The sequence below is a fragment of the Dermacentor andersoni genome, chromosome 8 (genome assembly GCF_023375885.2).
Source record: "Dermacentor andersoni chromosome 8, qqDerAnde1_hic_scaffold, whole genome shotgun sequence".
NCBI classification, from domain to species: Eukaryota; Metazoa; Arthropoda; class Arachnida; order Ixodida; family Ixodidae; genus Dermacentor; species Dermacentor andersoni.
This window is the reverse complement of record NC_092821.1, coordinates 70,035,919-70,056,225: the sequence shown is the minus strand read 5'-3', so window position 1 is coordinate 70,056,225 and position 20,307 is coordinate 70,035,919. Positions and strand designations below refer to the sequence as shown.

The following is a 20,307-nucleotide window of genomic DNA, read 5'->3' as shown; positions in this document are numbered from 1 at the left end:
TGTTGCCACACAACAACAATCGCCATCTGCCTCGGCCGCATTTCGTTTCTTTAGCGATTTCCTTTCTTTAACTCCCGGTAGTTCTAGGTGACGAACGACATGTACGTCTACAGCGTCGCATAGCATTGTCGACAGGAAAGTAGCGAGCGCACACTTTTAAAAAAAGGAAACGCAAGCAATGCAGATGACATATATTGTTTTGGGACAAGGGAGCACCGAAATTGTGCAAACGTTTTTATGAGTGTACCGGGCACGCAGCGTTAAAGAAAGGAAATCGCGCAAGATGACGAAAAGAATTACTGTAGGACAAAGGTACACCCGGATGAGCGTAAACTATTTTTATAGTATAGAGCAGAGTGATATATTCCGTGACACCGGCTTTAAAATTTAGCGAAGTTAACCAATTATTTCTTTACGCTGCTCATACGGTAGCTGACTTTTCCCCTCCTAGTCTATTTGTCTATTTGTGGGAACGCTGGCGCCAGCCACCTGTTTTTTTCGGACCTTGTTGATCCATCCAAGCCTGCATTGTCCTTCTGTGAGTCGCGTCGTGTTTGATCACCAGTTGATAGAGTCAATAAAATGGCTTGTCTTTTGCGTCCAAAATGTGTTGCCGAGCAAATGAAATGGCTGAAGTGCACTTAGGGACACGATTTGCTATGCGCGTTTCGATTGTAAGCTATATGGCGACGCAGGTGATGGCGGCCTATCCATCTGCCGTGGCCCTATCCGATGCGGACAACGACACCATCTTCGACTGCCTCCTCACCCACCGAACCGACATCGACTACGAGGCGAAGAAAGCCACGTTTGTCTGGTACACCGGAGGGTTCGGCGATGTGCCCAAGTAGGAGTCTTCGAATATGTAGCACGCGTCTCTCTCTCATTTTCTATATATTTTTATTTTGCTATGTTGATGTTACAGGAACGTTCTCACCCGCTAAGCGTGAGTTTCGCTGTGAACCCTAATTGAGAAGTCGCTATGGCGCTGTTACGTACGTTGTTGCCAGGCTTAATGGCACAATGCTGTAATAGATCAAGCATAGCGGCACACCTAAGTTCATACGTAAAACACAGAAGGAAACGCGAGTTTTTTCAGGAAGCGCCATGTGGCGAATGGACAGCAGAGAGAGACAGTAGGGCCATCTAAAGGTTTTCCGAATGTAATCTGCCGGAGAGATCCTGGACGCATCATCGACTTTATAAATGTATTCATCTGCTTAGGTGGTAGTGGTACCTAGAAAACTGTGGTTGAGCAAAAATTGTGAAAGAAGTAACAACAGTGAATAGAAGGCGAAGTATAAGAGTTCTTACCTATGGCTAACATTTTTATCATTGCTTTGGAGGCGAAACAAAGTGAAGAAGAGGGGCAGCATAGTCAGTTCATCATTCTGCTGCAGCCAACGTTACAAACCTCTTTTTTGAGGCAGGAATAATGGCTGTTCTTTGTTTTACTAAGACAGGGTAATCATTGAAGAGTACATTACCAATTGTTTCCGTAGCACCTACATTTCATAGCTTACTTCGGCACGGCTGACGGCCGTTATGTTACAGGGACCACGTTTTGTAACGATCCATTTAATAGTTCAATTATTTGGTCCCGTCGTGACGGGTAGGGTGTTGCCGCGCAGCCGCTGTTGTCGGGATCGGCCACCCGACACTACGTACGACAAAAAATGATAGCGTAATATTGCCGCGCTGCAGCGAATTATGAATTATGGGGTTTTACGTGCCAAAACCACTTTCTGATTATGAGGCACGCCGTAGTGGGGGACCCCGGATAATTTTGACCGCCTGGTGTTCTGTAACGTGTACCTAAATCTAAGTACACGGGTGTTTTCGCATTTCGCCCCCATCGAAATGCGGCCGCCGTGGCCGGGATTTGATCCCGCGACCTCGTGCTCAGCAGCCCAACACTATAGCCACTGAGCAACCACGGCGGGTGCCGCGCTGCAGTGACGATTATCTAATCATTGCCGAAACTCTGAGTCGCGAATGTAACTCTTTATTTCTTTTAGTGGGTGAACTAGTGGCCCTGAAGAACATGTGCAACTCAAACTGGTGTGTTACCCTACTCAGTGGTCAGCCAATAAAGACGGTTACCGAAAAAATCTGAGCAGTGTACGCGCGTACACAGCAGTGTACCTGGAGAAACACCCTAGGAGACCTAGGTAGCGACCACATGATCATCGAGATCACGATCCCCCGACCGGGGCGTGCGTCTATTTGTCGTACAAAAATCCCTCAAGTGACCTGATCCTAGGTGCCTAGGGACAGCATCGTTTAGGGATTTTTGAGAAGGCGCGATGCTGGCGCAGAGCGACGCCGTGGCGTGTTCGCCCTCGGCGTGATCGTTCTCTTCACCGCGCGTTGTTCAACATTGCTCATGTAATGGTACGTGCGTTGCTTGTGTGTTGGTTGTAGGTTCTGTGTTACTTGGCGGAAAGCCGTGAGTAGTGGCGGTGCGGCAGTGCGGCTTTGGCCTCGGTGAGCTCTGGCAGTACAGAATCTGCGTTGTGTGACCCGTACTTTCTTGAGAACCCGGCGGTGGTGACAATTGAAATAATGAAGTGGCCTAGCGCCTTGGCAGCGAACCGCGATGTTGCGTCGCCGTGTCCGACTTTGCTTAACGGACATCGAGGGATGTGCTGCTCGCTGCAAGTCATGTAAATGCAACTGCGTCGACCGCCCACTGTTCAGCGCTGAATGTGTGTTTGGTGTGCTGTGCTTGAAACGAGTGGTGCAGCCGTGCAGATGGGGTGGCGGAGGAGCAGAGTGGCTTAGGGGCTCCGTTTGCGCGTTTACAGACATGTGCTCCCGTCTTGGTCTCATTAGCGGCTGTCGCGGGATTGTGGTGTGCTAGCTCCTTGCCTAGTATGAAGTTTACGACGCTAACACAGCATGTTCACGTTTTTCCGCACTATATGTCATTTGCATGATGGCCGAGTTGAAAACGAGACGTATGCTCTCAGGCCGCCTAAATGGATATATTATGCTGGCTGATAGCGGCCCCGTCCCACTTTTAGTATGCTTCACCGCGTAACTAAAATGTACTGCGGCGAAGAAGCCGTACATTTGTATTGAGTGAATAAACAAATGGTTTTTACAACAGTACAGTAATAAACGCGCACCATGCATTAGTCTACCACGCGGAAGAGCGTCGCAACATACGGTAACTGATTCACACAGGCCGTGTAGCCCACTTATCAGTCGTAAAGGGTATTATGGGTAATTCAAAATTTCAGACACACATATGTGTTTATGTTTACGTTCGCACTACTTGCGTAATAAGACTCCTAGAACTTCCACAATAGAAAGTAATTTACAACACACAAACACGAGGAACACAGACGTACGTCTCGTTTTCAACTCGGCCGTCATGCAAATGACATATAGCACGGAAGAACGTGCTATATGCTGTGTGTTAGCGTCGTAAACTTCATACTAGGCAAGGAGCTAGCACACCACAATCCCGCGACAGCCGCTAATGAGACCAAGACGGGAGCACATGTCTGTGAACGCGCAAACGGAGCCCCTAAGCCACTCTGCTCCTCCGCCACCCCATCTGCACGGCTGCACCACTCGTTTCAAGCACAGCACACCAAACACACATTCAGCGCTGAACAGTGGGCGGTCGACGCAGTTGCATTTACATGACTTGCAGCGAGCAGCACATCCCTCGATGTCCGTTAAGCAAAGTCGGACACGGCGACGCCACATCGCGGTTCGCTGCCAAGGCGCTAGGCCACTTCATTATTTCAATTGTCACCACCGCCGGGTTCTCAAGAAAGCACGGGTCACACAACGCAGATTCTGTACTGCCAGAGCTCACCGAGGCCAAAGCCGCACAGCCGCACCGCCACTACTCACGGCTTTCCGCCAAGTATCACAGAACCTACAACCAACACACAAGCAACGCACGTACAATCACATGAGAAATGTTGAACAACGCGCGGTGAAGAGAACGATCACGCCGAGGACGAACACGCCACGGCGTCGCTCGGCGCCAGCATCGCGCCTTCTCAAAAATCCCTAAACGATGCTGTCCCTAGGCACCTAGGATCAGGTCACATGAGGGATTTTCGTGCGACAAATAGACGCACGCCCGAGCGGGAACGACCCTCCCAGTCAAAAGCTTCAAATTAACAGACTGCGACAAGTTCCGCAAGCACCGGGATATCAGGCAAGACGACGAGCCAATCGGTGACATTGACAGATGGATCGCGGACTTGACCAGGGATGTCGAGGAGGCCACGCAAACCATCACTCCTGATTTCCTGACGGAGAAGATGGACAGTCGCCTCGCCCACCTCTGGGAAGCCAGGAAATCCATACAAACCTGATGGCAAGGCCAGCGGATCAATCGAAAGCTGAGAAAAAAATAGCCGACTTAAACAAATCGAAGAGCACTGCAAAACCTTGAGCAAGCAACAGTGGGACGAAGTCTGCAATGCCGCGGATGGCCAACTCCACAACGTAAGTACGTGGCGACTGCTGAGGCACTTGCTGGGCGAAACCCAATGCAAATGCAAGCAAAGAGCCGACATGCAGAGACTTCTGCACAAAGAAAAAGGGGCGGCGAGCGAGAAGCAAATCGTCATGAAACTCTGCGACAAGTACCTCCCGCAACGACCGACGGTCGAGCACGGCCGGTACACTGGCAGTCCTAGTCCCAAGTTAGATGAAGACTTCAGTGAGGCGGAAATCAGAACGGCACTCCAATGACTCAACGGCAAGTCAGCCCCAGGACCGGACAGGGTTAACAACAAAACGCTCAAAAACCTGGACGACAGATCTGTCACCAAACTCACGGGCTATATGAACAAGTGCTGGAGAGAAGGCCGCATCCTGGAGCAGTGGAAGAGGTCCAAGACTATCCTCATACCCAAGCACGGAAAGCCGTCGAGTTTGGAGCACCTACGCCCAATCTCTCTCACGTCGTGCGTGGGTAAGGTCTTGGAACACGCCTTCCTGAACCGTATCAACAGCCATCTAGAAGAGACGGAAGCCTACCTCCACACCATGATAGGCTTCCGATCCCGCCTGTCCACGCACGACGTCATGTTACAACTAAAGAACCAGATCCTTGACGACAAGACAAGAAACACCAGAGCCATCCTAGGACTAGACCTGGAGAAAGCATTCGACAACGTCGCTCACGAGTCGATCCTTAAACAAGTGTCTAATCTGAACCTGGGGGAAGGGCCTACAACTACGTGAGGGACTTTCTGAACGATCGCAAAGCCACCCTCACGGTTGGCGACCTCGAGTCCGAAGAACGAACCCAGGGAACTGCAAGTACCCCCCAGGGCTCAGTTATATCTCCGCTCCTTTTCAACTTAGTCATGCTGGGTCTCCCCAGCAAACTACGGGAAATCGAAGGAATCCACCACGCTATTACGCAGACGATATAACGATATGGGCAGACCGCGGCAGTGACGGGCAAATTGAACACGCACTACAAACGGCCATTCACAAAGTGGAAGAGTACCTCCAAGGAACGGGCCTCAAATGCTCCGAACTACTCCTTTACCGGCCCACGCGCAGAGGCATGCCACCAAAGAGCTACACAGGACCCCGGGAGTACGAGGAAATCGGCCTGTACACCCAAGACAGAAACGCAATCCCCGGAGTAAACAAGATCAAAATCCTCGGAATGATCATTGAGGCCAACGGAGCTAACGGCGAAACCGTGAGGAAGATCGAAGGCAAAGTCACCAGCGCCACGAGACTCATAAATAGAATAACCAATAGACACGCGGGCATGAAGGAAGAAAACGTCATTCGACTGATTTACTCATTCGTTGTCAGCCACATCGCCTATGTAGCCGCCTACCACAACTGGTACGTCGCGGAAAAGAACAAGATCAACACGCTCATAAGGAAAACGTACAAGATAGCCCTGGGCCTCCCGGAATCGACGAGCACCGAGCCCCTGGCTCAGCTGGGCATACACAACACCCTAGAAGAAATAGCCGATCGAAGCACAACGCAGCTCGAACGCCTGTCGACCACCACGACGGGAAGGCACATTATGAACACGCTCGGCATAACGTACCACAACCAGCACGGCCAGAAGATGCAAATCCCCAACAAAATCAGAGAGACCATTACGGTGGCAACCATACCAAGAAACGTGCACCCCGATTACAACCGAGGTAGAAGAAAGGCAAGAGCCGAGGCTCTGTTCCGTTCATTCGGCAGGGAGAGAAACGCGCGCTTTTTCGACGCAGCCGAAAATGCGAACGGCCCAACATACACCGCCGTAGTCATAGACGCAGAGTCATAAATTAGAACCACATGCAGTGTATACACTAAACACTCGGAAATAGCGGAGGAAGTAGCGATTGCGCTGGCGCTCACAGAAGAGAAATGCGAAGTCGTGCTAAGTGACTCGCAAACGGCAGTAAAGAATTATGCCAAAGGTCGAATTTCCAAGGAAGCCCTGTCTATTCTGGCCAAAGCGGGCAGATCCAAAACCGCGAGCTCCAGGATCATATGGTTCCCCGCGCACGTCACCACGGAAGGCAACGCGCTCCCGAACCTAAACGAGACGGCGCACCGGACGGCGCGAGACATGACCCGCCGCGCCGAACAGGGCAACGCCTCTCGCACGATAGCGAACGCTTCTCGAGCAGAACGGGACAGGCTCACCAGATACAACGACATAACCAGTGCATATTTGAACGCCAGAAGGATATACCCACCGCTGAGTCCCAAATTGAACAGGAGGCAGGTCGTCGCCTGGAGACAACTCCAGACGAACACCTTCGCTAATTCATTCCGTCTGAAACGTATCTTCCCAGATAAGCATCAGGACGACACGTGCAAATTGTGCCATGAAGGACCAGCAACACTCAAACACATGCTGTGGGAGTGCAGTGTAGTTATAGGAGGGATGGCAGTTACTCCGGAGACCCTGTCGTCGAGGTGGGCCGCCGCTCTGCGCAGCTCAGACCTCGGAATCCAGATGTGGGCAGTCCAGGAAGCCCGTGAGGCGGCGTTGAGGCAGGGCCTTGACGTTCCTCCGTGGGTGACCTGAGCCCGGGTCGCGTTAAACCTTGCCGGACGTACAAGAAAGTTGTATCCATCCATCTATGTACGCGCGTCAATATGTACATTACAGAATACGACCCAGCATTCTCTTATTTCGAATTTTATGGTAATGGCGTTGGCGATAGGTGGCAATGGTCATGCTGACGTCACATTACAGTAACATTACGCTTAGCGAGAGGGAGAGTGGAATAAAATAAAAGGCAGGGAGGTGAACCAGACCACAACATCCCGTTTGCTACTTTGCGCTGGTGGAGGGGACAAAGGAAGAATAATAATAAAGGGAGAGAGTAGAAGATTAGCACAGTACAGCAAATGGTTGCAAAAACGAACACACGCACTCCGAAATGTGTATTAGTTCGAAGAGGCAATGGTTTGAATGAAGAGCACCAGCTTCTGTGCTGGCAATCTCTGAAGAACTTCGATTAATATTAATAATCGTGCGGATTAGTTTCGAGCTTTGTCACCTGGGCGTAGCAGCCCGGTGTGCTACCCATCCGACCACGGACTACCCAATGACCCACGTAAGCGGAAAAATGGTTGGATACGAACATAAATAAATACAAATATAGATACAAATATAAATAGTTCGGCCTCAGAATGTGCGCGAAGTACCCTAAGGATGCTATGGCATTAAAATCTAACTGTGCGTTCTCAATTCCTTTGAAGACTGTCCCATATGAATCTACCACGCTTGGTCACTTTGAAATTTTTTGGAGCAGTGTACCACCCAAAATTTTGCACGAACAAATTTACACGCCAGCGGAACGCCTCAGGGCCATTTCGCACGACAGGCATGGTTATAGGACATTTCTACATAATTACAACTCAAAGGCACAAGCATTGCTTGCTAAATATACATTTGGCCCCTTTGCCCAAACATCGTATACTGATTGGAAAAGAGAAACGGTATCACATGCCGTTTTCATTTGTCGTAAACGAGGGCGTGAATAATTAAAGAAAGAAGCTTACAATAGTATAACTGTCCAGAGAAGCTTGGCCATACGTACGACTTAAGCAATGATGGTATTCTTTCCCAGTATAAGAAAACACTCGAGTGACTCTATAACGAAATGACCTGCATAATGAAGGAATAATTCTGTGCCGGTTTTATTGTGTGCCGTGCGGTTCTCGACCTTTACAATGAAGGGACCTGTATAACAAAATATTTCGGAGCACCCAAGCACTTCGCTGTGAAGGCGTTTGGCTGTACGTGATATACAAGTGCCAGGTTTAGACGGGGCATTGCAAGAACACACAGTGGAAATGGCAAAATCGAACCGTAGTCTTTAGTACGGAGCGGTGCCTGTAGGATACATAAATAAGAGTTACTGCGTAGGGAGCACAGAGTCATTATGTATTGCTATAATTTCTTCTAATCAACGATGTTATGGTTCATTAGGACTTTGCATCACTCGATTGAAAATAATATATCAGATAGTGCATGACTGATAGTCAACAAAGTGTACTTTACTTGTGTAAACATACAACTAGTAATGTCCACTGCTTTGCTGTGGACATTCACTCGAGGAAAATGTTTCCGGAACAGCTCGTTGGTGCTACCACTAAATAGCGCTATGGTAAAGGCTGGAGGTCAAATGCACATACGTGTACAATGTATTACACAAGGTGTTCTTCAATTCGTTTTGTTAGGAAATATACCTGAGTTTGGTTCTACCAGAATATTACCCAAATAATTTTAAGGAAAATAAGGATTCCATTACGAGGGATATTTATCACTATCGTAATCTTTCTAGGAGCAATCACTGACAATATTTCTTGGAAACAGCATGTGCTATACCTGGTATCCGAAGAAAACCACCGTTTAGGACACGAGATTTCTTTCCCTCGCTCCAGTTTCACTAAAACTGCTGCTGTACACCACATACGCCGGTCCCCAATTATAATATGCTTCATCTGTCTGGGATTCAAATGAGGCCACTATAATAGAACAAGTTCAAGCAGTAGAAAATAACTCTGTCCCATTTCATTACAGCTAACTACTATCCCACTGCTGCTGTTAAAAAGATAAAAACCGCCCTACCGCTCCTCGCACAACTTTACTCTTTCTCCGCAGGAAGGACTCACGAATTTCCCTTTTTCATAAAATATTGACAAGTGTACTTGCTTATCTCTTTCCAGTTACCGCATTTCACCGGTTAACAAGTGTCAAATGTCATCCCTCGGCGGAGGACACGCCTGCATGCATCGGAAATTTCCTGAATGTTATCGCCGGTTCTACCCGTTGTCTGTTGTCGCCGAACCTTGTGTAATCTGATTTTATGCGCGACGCGAGTTGTGCAGTACTTTCTGGAAGGTACGCGGGCACCAGGGATTATCGCGGGAACCTTGGACGAGTCATGTATTAAAGCCGACGCGCTTGACCCTCCGGTTAGATTTCGACGATCGCCGACTGGTGCTCGCCGTTACTGTACGTTGAGCGTAGCCTATTTTTGTGGGCATAGGTTCGCCCATTAGAGAGTTAGTTTCGTGACAATATACTCTCAGAAGGCGTCTCTCCACTCTCTTTGAATCCGTCGGATTTTGCTCGCCTCGTTGCAATCATGATCGTAAGGTTAACGATGCACGTCATAACGCCCGTCGCGTGCTTACAACCATTCCTTCCTAGTACTTCGGTTGGTTCAACTAACCTACCTACGTCATTAGTAAGTAGCAGTGACCGCACCCGCTTTACGAATGCATTTACTCACATGAAATAATATAGTATCAAACGAAGTACATTATTATGCTTTAGTTGTGAGCATTGCCTGTTATAGCGTACTTCTGTATATTTATTTACTCCGTAATGTGTAGTTGATCTTGCCTGTTTTTTAATTATCACCGGGTTTCCTTTCTATGCCTTCTTGTGTTTCTACTGTGCATTCATGTTTCCAGTGATCTTAGTGTGTTCTTAATTCCTGCATTGTATTTTTCACTCCTGTTCGATGTACTAGATATACCTAGAGGGTCTTAATATAAATAAATAAATAAATAAATAAATAAATAAATAAATAAATAAACAAATAAATAAATAAATAAATAATAAATAAATAAATCTCGAAGTAATATTCCTGTTGTAATTATTTATTTATTTGTTTTATTTATTTAGGACCAACTGTCAATCCCACCTGGGGATTGTTACGTTATGCACTTAACGCTTACTTAGCTACCACATATGCGTGGACGAAATGACCGAGGCCATAGAGTAAAATAAAAAAAAAGTTCCACATTCGCAAGCAGTGGCCATAAAGAAAGTTAATAGGTTATTTGATGGACAGATGTGAGTCGAGAATAGTAATTTTGCGTGACCATGCAGGCAAGAGATTCCATTCGTAGTGACACCTGGACCTACGCGTGGGACCATAGATATGTTGGTAGGAGACGGTGAGTACTTGGAGAAATTGCGCATAATTGCGAAGCCACTTAGTAAAATATGGCGCCTGGGAATTCAATCATAGCACGCCGAATTTTATAACATGCTTGAGCAAAGAGAGAGGGGGTAAACCCAAGTTGCCATTATTGTGGATACTTATGCGTATGGGCACTTACAATATAAAGTGTTATGTTTTAACTTCGCACACATTTCGTTTATTGTGATGGTAATCACATGAATTCCCAAGGCACGTTTCTGCCGTCGCGGTCGCCATGTTGTTCCATGTCCAAGGGCGATAACATCGTCGCGGCTCGTAAATAGTACGTGCGACTGAAAGCGTGCGAGGGTGAGCAGACGATGGTGGCTCAATCTCGTGTGCGCAAGGGCAAAAATTTGGGAGAAAGCGCACAGTCTTCAATCGCGCGCAAGCGACAGCGCTGAGAAGAGGGGGTGGGGCCGCATTCATGCTCAGGCTGCTGCTGCGTATGGCGCGGCCGCGCAGTCCCTACCTTGAAAGCGAACGGCGATGGGTGCAGAGTGTAGGTGCGCGGAGAGCTCAAAGCTCATTGTGCGCTGTGTTTTCGACGCTTAGTTAGCGTTGAAGCGAGAGGCAACACGAAGACCAGTTCGCACGCTGCTGTTGCCGCGCATCCTCACTCCAGTGTTCTGACAGCCAGTTTCCGCGGTCATCGAGCGAGATGTGTTCATGTTTGCTTGTGCGTGCATGACATTATGCTTGTTAGTTTAGTTAGTAAGCGAATGTTTACACATTTATACGACCGATAAGACGACTATCCTTACTTCGTATAGCTGTCTACTAATTTGCTATCGCAATCGTTGCTTTGCCTTTCAGGCAAAACTGCAATTTCTTAAAGATGAGAAATTTACCCAAATTAGGTTACTACAGATGAAATACCTGCCCACGTCGACATCACTTGCAATAAAGACCAGAGACGTACAATGTTCCACTTTTTAGTTACAATCTTGACTATACATATTTACATCGGAGTGTAGAAGGAAATCATCAAAAAAGCATAGTTCCATGCTTCCAGGAATCAGCGTGTAGACCAAAATAACTAGCGCCAGATTATTCATTCAGTCTACCTGATTACGCACGTGGCGCCGCGAAAGGCGGCTCGCCGTCAGACCCGTCTGTGACGTAGATGGTTGGTGCAACATAACGCTCTCATTGCGCTTCCTTCTTTCCAGAATCTGATCCCGAGTGGCGCTTTGCGCAGCTTCTGATTAAACGTATAGACATTGCGTAGTCACTTCAGCAGCAGTCGTGGGACGTACGGCAATTAGCACACTATAAGGTGAACGCGCCAGCGCTCTCAGAAGCCCAAGTACACTGTAAACGGAAATAACTCCGAGGTGGGAGTATATACAGGCAGCGCGGACGCGCATCGAAGCAAACCTGCGCATGTGAAGGCAAACCAGCTCTGCGTCGTCTGCTACATTTTTCATTTCAGGTGGGTTAAAGTTGCGTGCGATGAATCGAACTGCGCTCGCAGCGGTGTCGTACGAGCAGAGTTGTAGCGGCGAAGCTAGCAAACGACTGGTAGATGCCCCACCCGCAGGCGGATGAACTGCATAGACTACAACAAACCGCCCTCTCTCTCTTGATGGAAAGATATTTCATTGTTTTCATGAGCAGCTGGACGTAACGAAAGGCACCAAGTTGATTTCGCGCGACGAAAAAGTTAACCCCAACTTCTACGAATTAAGCTCATTCAAGCTCGAGTTAGGGAAACGGCCGGCGTTTTTTACCAGAACACAAGGCTGGCTTCCCGCGGCAGAGATTCGTTCGTGAAGACGAACTTTCTTCAATGTAGCACAGGGTAGGGGGGGGGGGGGGTCGAAGTAAAACATACAACACTAAAGGAGACGTCACGAGGCCACGCCTTCAGGCATGACTGCGCATGTGCAGGCCTGCTTTGATGCGCGGGCACGCTGGCTGCGCTTGCATTGGGTTTTACGTGCCGGAACCACGATTTGAGTGTGAGGCACGCCGTAAGGGGGGGGGGGGGGGGGGTGGCGGTCTCCGGATTCATTTTGACCACCAGGGGGATCTTTAACGGGCCCCCAATGCACGGGACACGGGCATATTTGCATTTCGCCCCCATCAAAGAGCGGCCGCCGCGGCCGGGATTTCATTCCGCGACCTCGTGCGACCCCATAGCCGCTAAGCCACAGCGCCGGGTTCGCACTCGCACGTTCAATCCACTGATCTGTACTGTAGAAATCAAAACATAGTACAGATCAGTGCTTCACCGTAACTGTGTTCATCGCGGTAGCGAATTATTGCGCCGTATGCGGAAACTACGCACCACCCAACTCGAGGCACTTTGCGTGTATTCGCGGGATGCTTTCACGCTCGCAAAACCACTTTTATGTAGCACGTATTGAGCAAAAGATAGCTGTATCGGGAGTGTTTCATGTCGCTCTACAATTTTCTCATTTACACTTCTCATCTAATTTAAATATATTAAAAGTCGATTAATTAATTCAGGCCAATTATCTTATTCGGCGGAATGAAAAAAGCAATTTGAGCATCTCCAAGGGACGGCAAACAACATTACCTTGGCTCCGTCCAGCTATGTGGCATTCGCATATGTTTAAGCTCTGGGTAAAATTAAGTGGGAGAGCCTGTATATAAAAGTATACCCTATGTTGCTTTGAGGAAATACAGCCAGTGAGATTTCATGACAAAGAAAACGGTCAGCAAAATATTTCCCTTTGGAATGTATAATCGTCAGCACTAACAATAATGTGGGTAATAAGTGCGACAGATTATAATTTAAGATATCGATAAAGTAGCCTGGTCATACTCACTTTGCAGCTTCCAGACGTGTAGGGAAAACCGCTGTCTAAGCGCAAGGTACCGCTACCATGCTAGCCAACTTTGTTCAGTTGCGATACAGCAGTCCGCGGAATTTGAGCTTGAAGCGATATGAACAATACAGCAGCAGCAGTTTCAGCCACACGAATTTTACGCTAGCTTTACGCTAACGACGGTTGCCTTTCGTGGCGTATAGTTCATTGCTAGAGGATAGATTGCTTCGCAGAAAGTGCTTAGTCTTAACACGTATAAAGCTTTTTCCTTTCAGATCCAGACGTGAAGGAGGGCATATTCTACTACTTTGACAACAACTGCGTCGTGATGGACATTGAATATCACGGACATCGTAAGTTTCATCCCCAAAAGGAACATGTTAATGGGTCGCCAGAAACATGAAGACGAATAGCAACTTGAGCTTGTTGGTTTTCCATCCTGGTGTTAACAGCGCAAAACGTAGACGGGACACGAGACGAGAAGATGACACAACAAGTGCTGTCTTATTTGAAAGAAACACGGCTTCTTATACCTTTTCCCGCACGTGTTACAAACACGTCATTGCACATCATGTGAAAGACGCACTTTTTTTGCACTCAGGATAATGATTGTACGTGCAAAAGATTGTACAGCGCTTGTGGTGTCGTCTTCTCGTCTCGTGTCCCGTCTACGTTTTGAGCGGTTAACACCAGGATGAATACGAAGGGATCGACATTGGTCACCTGAGTGATCGAACCTTGGTTGATCAACAGTAGGCGAATTAGGGAAGGCTCGTACTATTCCCATCCCCAGTCAGCCTCCATAGCTCCATAGCTTCCTTGTGCGATAGATTAATGGATGGAGAAGCAAGAGATATTCTATGGTACGAGTGCTACAGCGCGAAAGGACGACGCTCTACAAACTACCGACGAGGACTGGAGCTTGCCTCCCGTCTCATGCTCTCGTGCCATATATCATAGTTCCCTCGCTCAAGAACTGCTAAAAAGGGAGCACGTAATAATATTACCCAGAGGGTGTTCGGTATTACCAATGATTCATAATGAGAAAAATGCGGAAGCGTAGAGCGCGAGCACACTGATAAGTGTTGAAGATTTGTTTTTGATCTTTTCACTGGGCTTGTACTACTTTTTGCGCCTGCCGCGTTTCCCTCAAGGTCACCGGCTTTCAAGGTCGCTTCAGGCTTTCGCCTGATAAATTTGGTACATTTGGGTCTGGGTGGTAGTAGAGGCCGGGCCTCGGGTGCGCGAGACGAGCACGTTTTCTCAACGCCACGGCTGCTTCGCAGTTTCCGGCTGACTAAAAGTGTGCCTAATGCGCCGGTCATTACGCACGTCACGTCGCAGCCATTTGGCTGACTGAACGTGTGGCTTAGTGCGTGCGTCATTGGGAACGTGACGGCGCAGCCAATGGTGAGGAGGTGGCACCACGTCATGAGAGCATAAAATGAGCGCATTCATGACGTTTCAAGGTTTACAAACGGTACAATGCTTCCGCATTCTCACACGTAAGCATTCTTAAGTGTCTCTGCCGAATTTTTGGCAGGTTGAAGGAGGGTCCGTCAACTGTAATCGAAAGACATGTATAATCGTCGATTCTAGAAGCAGTGGAAAGTGAAGGGAGGTTTTCATGACCCCTGGAATGTTTTAGATTACCCCATGTGGTTAAACTCACATAAGCGAGGGTGGCTGAAGCAGGTATTTTAGGACAAATGAGATAAGGACCTGAAAGTATCTTTCCCCAGATAAAAATGTGCGTCATGTTTGCCATTCTGATCCCTTTGCTGAAAAAGTATGCAGACATCAGCAAAAATACCGTCATCGTGACAGTGACCATTTCAAGGCTGCGGCGTGACCTAATTCTATAAATTTATAGGGTTTAACGTCCCAAAACTGCCGCTGCATTGTTTCAGTACGTTAAACGCTATAAGGGGGGCTTTTCGAAAAGACTCATGCACATGCGATAACAATGTCGTAGCTTAGGGGGGTATATCGAAATGCATTACAAGTGCATTGGGATCAAATATTTGCAAAAACAACTTTTTTTGCACCGACTAATTGTACAGGTAGCATGAAAAAGCCGAAAAAATCAAAACGGAGTGTTAAAATATTTTTCCAGGACATTTTGTATAAGACTGTTGTGCAAAACTCCGTAAGGTTTAGTACACACATTTGTGAAACGGTTTTTCATTAATGAGTTGTTCTTGCAGCAGCGGCGTAGCCCAAAAAATTTATGAGGAGGGGGGGGGGGGGGGGAGAGGCCCGCACTCGACATCGGTAGTGGCAGGGCTGGCGGGTGCTGTCGCACATCGGTTTGTGCAAAGCATCCCTGGTACACACAAATTTCAGGAGCGGGTGGGACGGTGGAGGGGCCCGGTAACTGCCCCCCCCCACCCCACCCTGGTTGCGTTTCTGCCCTGAAGTACGAAAAAAACAATTTGGCAGAACCCATCTCGCGATGACTGTCGACGGTAATGCGCTTGGCATTGAGGCAATATAGCGACACATCTTATTGCCTTCGTCGAAGCGAGTCATGTATGAGGCGTGCACTGCAGCGGGACTCCTCTCGTTTGTTTCCGAGCGCGCTACGCCCCATAATGGCGCCGCCGAGAAGGCCGCACATGGCCTCTTAGATGCGTGGTGCGCCGTTGCGTGCGAACGCTGCGTGTAGTTGCCTGTGGATCATTGAGAAACGGCACATGTTCAGTGCATTTGTGACACGGCTTGCTACACTGTCGGGCTACAGTGCTCGAGGAAGCTGTATGAGGTAGGCGCGATTCTGGCCAGCACGGGAGAAACTTCAAATATTATCTACTGGTACGTTCAACTGGTCGAAACCGCTGTTCGCGTGATCGGCTGGTGGAACTGCAGGACTTTTCTGTCGCACTTCCCACTTTAATCCCACTGCACACTTGGCGCCATCCAGTGGCAACGCCGTAAAGTATGCACTCAGCGCAGGTTAGTTCCGTTGAGCGGCAGCGAAATTAACAGATTCTTTTTGTCGTTAGACAGCGGCACACTCCAAGTGGTTGAAGAGCAGCACAGACCGAGGGACACGTAAAGGGTGCTCCAAGTCAGCGTGAGGGAGATTCATTGAAGAGTGGTACATGCCACATATACAATGCCGTATCTCCAGTGATCCATGTCGGCGTCAGAGACGTTGGTTGAAGAGCGGCACATAGGTGCACGGTGCAGCATACCTAGTGACGCAGGTCGGTCCGACGATTGGTCTCGAGCCGTGCACCCTCAGCACCAGCACAGCACCGCGACGCGTCACTCATTCGACCATGGCTTACCCAGAGATCGATGTTAGGGGGGAAGTCATTGGTGACGTAGATAGATAGATAGATAGATAGATAGATAGATAGATAGATAGATAGATAGATAGATAGATAGATAGATAGATAGATAGATAGATAGATAGATAGATAGATAGATAGATAGATAGATAGATAGATAGATAGATAGATAGATAGATAGATAGATAGATAGATAGATAGATAGATAGATAGATAGATAGATAGATAGATAGATAGATAGATAGATAGATAGATAGATAGATAGATAGATAGCCTTCTTCGCACAGACTTCTTTACGCTTAACGCCAGCTACTTACTATCGCACGAACAATCTCCGACGCAGTATTTTGTCGGAAAGCCGCCTACTCGTCCGCCGAAAGTACGAACGATAGAGTTTCATACAATAATTACTAGAGGTAAATCTGTCCAGTGTCTGCGGGAGCTGAAGGCGGGTTGGTTCAGCCAGCCTTGGAATGACAGTACGTACATATATTTGCGTAAATTTTACCCTTCAGGCTTCAAACGGCTTTGTAAACTCACTATTTTAAGCATAGTACTTTCTAATAAATAATTAAACAAACACCTATAAAATTATCCAACAGCAGGATTGGAGCCCTACTACAAAAGCCTGATATTCAAACCATGACGCCACGGACGCTCATACTTTTTCTTTACTACTTTCTTAGCAACAATAATTATACACGTAAAAACCAGGTGACTTAGTGCTAAATGATGTTATTACATAATTGAGCTAGACTGAACTAATTTAACAGGCCATCAAGGAGGCCATCACAGGCACCAAACCGTCAAGCTCCTGAAACCACCCGTCAACTAGCTGTTGCCTCGCAGATCTTGCATCTACGCGAGCATTCCTGACATCCACCTCTGTTTCCCTCAGGTTGCTCATGCACAAAAACAGTATAATGTCAGCCGGCACTCAAGCTACGTCTGCACATAGCAAGAAGCGAATACCGAAAGGGCTTATAGGCAGTTCTTTTCTCAGAGTTCGTTTGAGAACGTCCCACAGGAACACGGAGTCATGCCAATCCAGGAATATGTACTCAATATTTCATGTTTGTTAGATACGATGAATATATAATATACAGCATATGATCATAAGAAAGAACCCTTTGCTTTGTAGCCATGGCTTCACAGGGAGAGTGCCAGAACGCAAGTGGGAAAAAATGGGTTTAGCTGAAGATGTAACCGGCATTTTTTCTTTCGCTTGTTTCATTGTGTTCAGGTGTTAAATTGCACATCTTGCGATATAAAGGAAGCGGCAAGAAAACATCAAGAAGATCACGATAGAGTTTCTTTTGCGTCACGGAAGGCAAAGATTTATTCGAAAAGCGAGCTTTCAGTAAAGAAAAGGACAGAACAACTCTAAAACAAAACCAACTGGTGTTGGTGTTACTTCATTTCTTGATGAGACCACCTGCTAAGGCAAGGAACAACTTTATCTCAGTTGAAGAACAGCACGGAGAAATACATCACTTTGATCCCGTAAGCAGAAGTACCTACCAACAACCTGTCTTAAAAAACAAACAAACAAATATACATACACACACACACACACACACACACATATATATATATATATATATACATCGCAAATTCGTTATCAAAGTTATACACCGACATTCTTGCCATAAAGAATATTTGTAGTACACAATTCACTTTTGTCATTAAAAGCAAATTGCAAGCAATAGCCATTGAGAACGTGCGAAAAGTGTGCCCACCCCACTTTTCTGACTCCTTGTGTCTTCAACCTAATACTCTGCACTTTCACGATAATGCTGTAATAGCGCCCCAATACATTATCTAGGGGTAATGCTCCAGCTATGTAAGAAGCTCTAAGCTACCTTACATAAACATTTTACCTTAACCACCTTGATCTAATTTCTATCAACATTAATCCACCTTAAACCACTTTAATACACCCTAATCCAATTTTAGGAGTGGGGCAGGTTGGTTTTTTGTGCGTGGGCCACACGGCGTCGGTCCGGCACTGTGTCACCGTGGCATTTCGCAGCGCCAGCCGCAGCAGGTCCAGCGCCAGCAATGTGATGTCGTCAATTGGTCACCTCGGTTCCGGTACCATTGGATGTTGACGCCGAACGGAGGTCGGATCTTTCCCTTCATGGGGCATATAAGGCCCATGAAGTGAAAAAAACGCCCGCAGACCTGCGTGGCACACACCGCACAGTTAAGCTGGGGCAATGGTTCCATAGGAGCTCCATTTTCTGCACCACGTACTGCGGCGTCTTCGCGGCGAAGTCTCTTCGCGTGGTTTCGCGAGAACGATCTGAACTGTCCGTCCAGCGTCGACGGTGAGCTGCGGCTTGTCCTGCTCTCTGCGCAGCGGTCTGCTGCGCCCGATGTTGGCTGGTTGCAGCCGTGCGCGTACCTTTGCGATTCGCTTATTCAGCAGCGGTTCGTACGTTGCGAGGAGGCGCCATAACATGTACCGCAGAGTAAACACAGGTATCGAGACTACGTGGCTCACATGTCACATCACTTGAACCGTGGCTCCGTAAGTTGTTGTTCGCGATGATGATAATGATGGTGCATTGGCAAACCTTTCAAAAGGGCGTGCTGACCACTATCTTTACTTTGGGGGTACAGTACAGGCCAGTGATGGCGACAAATAGTCACCTAGCCTGCTTGAGTTGACCAGGTCCAGCTACATGCCTCATGTAACTGCTATATGCGGCTACTACATGCCGGGGCACCTGCTGGAATACAGAACTCTGATGCAAAGTGTGTAGGTATGGACGCTACGCGGCGCGCATCTCACATCGCAAAGCTAATGGCACGAAATATGCGATGTTAATGATGGTGACGATGATTTATTGGCATCCCCTTTGAGACGCAGCAGTGATATAGTCACCTAGCCAGCTTGATTTGACAAGTGGCACGATACGATGCTTATGATGGTGATGATGATAATTTCTTGGCATCCCCTTTGGAACGCGGAAGTGATATAGTCACCTAGTCAGTTTGATTTAATCACGTACGCAATATATAATTTTTTCTAGCATTCTTGTATAGATCTCCGTAAACTTCCTTTATTCCTCAAACCTTATATAACTGCGTTGTGCCGCTGCCTATGCATCTGCTACATGGCGTTCTACCTGGTGTAATAATAAGCAACTGCAATGTAACATGTGCACGCATTGACGCTACGCGGCACGCCTGTCATATCGCGCTTCTCTTCGCGCGCTTGAACGCGTTTATAGGGCATTTTGCCGCTCCATGCTAGCAAGCGCTGGCGTGGCTCAGTGGTTGAGTAGCTCACTCCCACGCAGTGGACCCGAGTTGAATCCCGGCGGAAACTGGGTATCTTTTTTTGCTCATTCCCAGCGATAGCTGCCACAGATACCGGACACCAGCGGCGGCGGAGACCGTCGGCAACCGAAGCAGCTATTGGGATGAGCCCACAACCGGTTACACTGTAATACTCAGGTGCCTGTGGCCAGCTGCCGTGCCATAAGCCTAGACACTCAGTCCAGCTGACAACACTTCCAGTTGCGAGCGCGTTGAGATGCTTGGCATGTCTCTGAGCAGCTACGATTAGTAGTGATGATGCGCGTCCTTGTAGTCTCTTGCATATATACAAGTAGACGTTGCTTTTAAATTTATTACTATGAAGGCAGATGAAGCATAATGAACAAAGTCACAAGAACCTCTCAAGCTACAAGCGCGAAGATCAGTCAAGTCCATACATTAATTACCAGTTCTATGGTGGAT

General features: G+C 47.7%; 1 protein-coding gene across 1 annotated transcript in view; it reads left to right on the top strand.

The window, feature by feature from the left end:
- Positions 1-20,307, top strand: part of LOC126538871 (uncharacterized) — a 41,153-nt gene that overhangs the window by 19,245 nt on the left and 1,601 nt on the right. The window contains exons 2-4 of the mRNA XM_055075075.1: positions 696-847; positions 10,370-10,437; positions 13,537-13,614. Of these exons, the coding sequence (XP_054931050.1) occupies positions 699-847; positions 10,370-10,437; positions 13,537-13,614 (295 nt within the window). The 5' untranslated portion in view covers positions 696-698. The remainder of the gene's footprint in view (positions 1-695; positions 848-10,369; positions 10,438-13,536; positions 13,615-20,307) is intronic.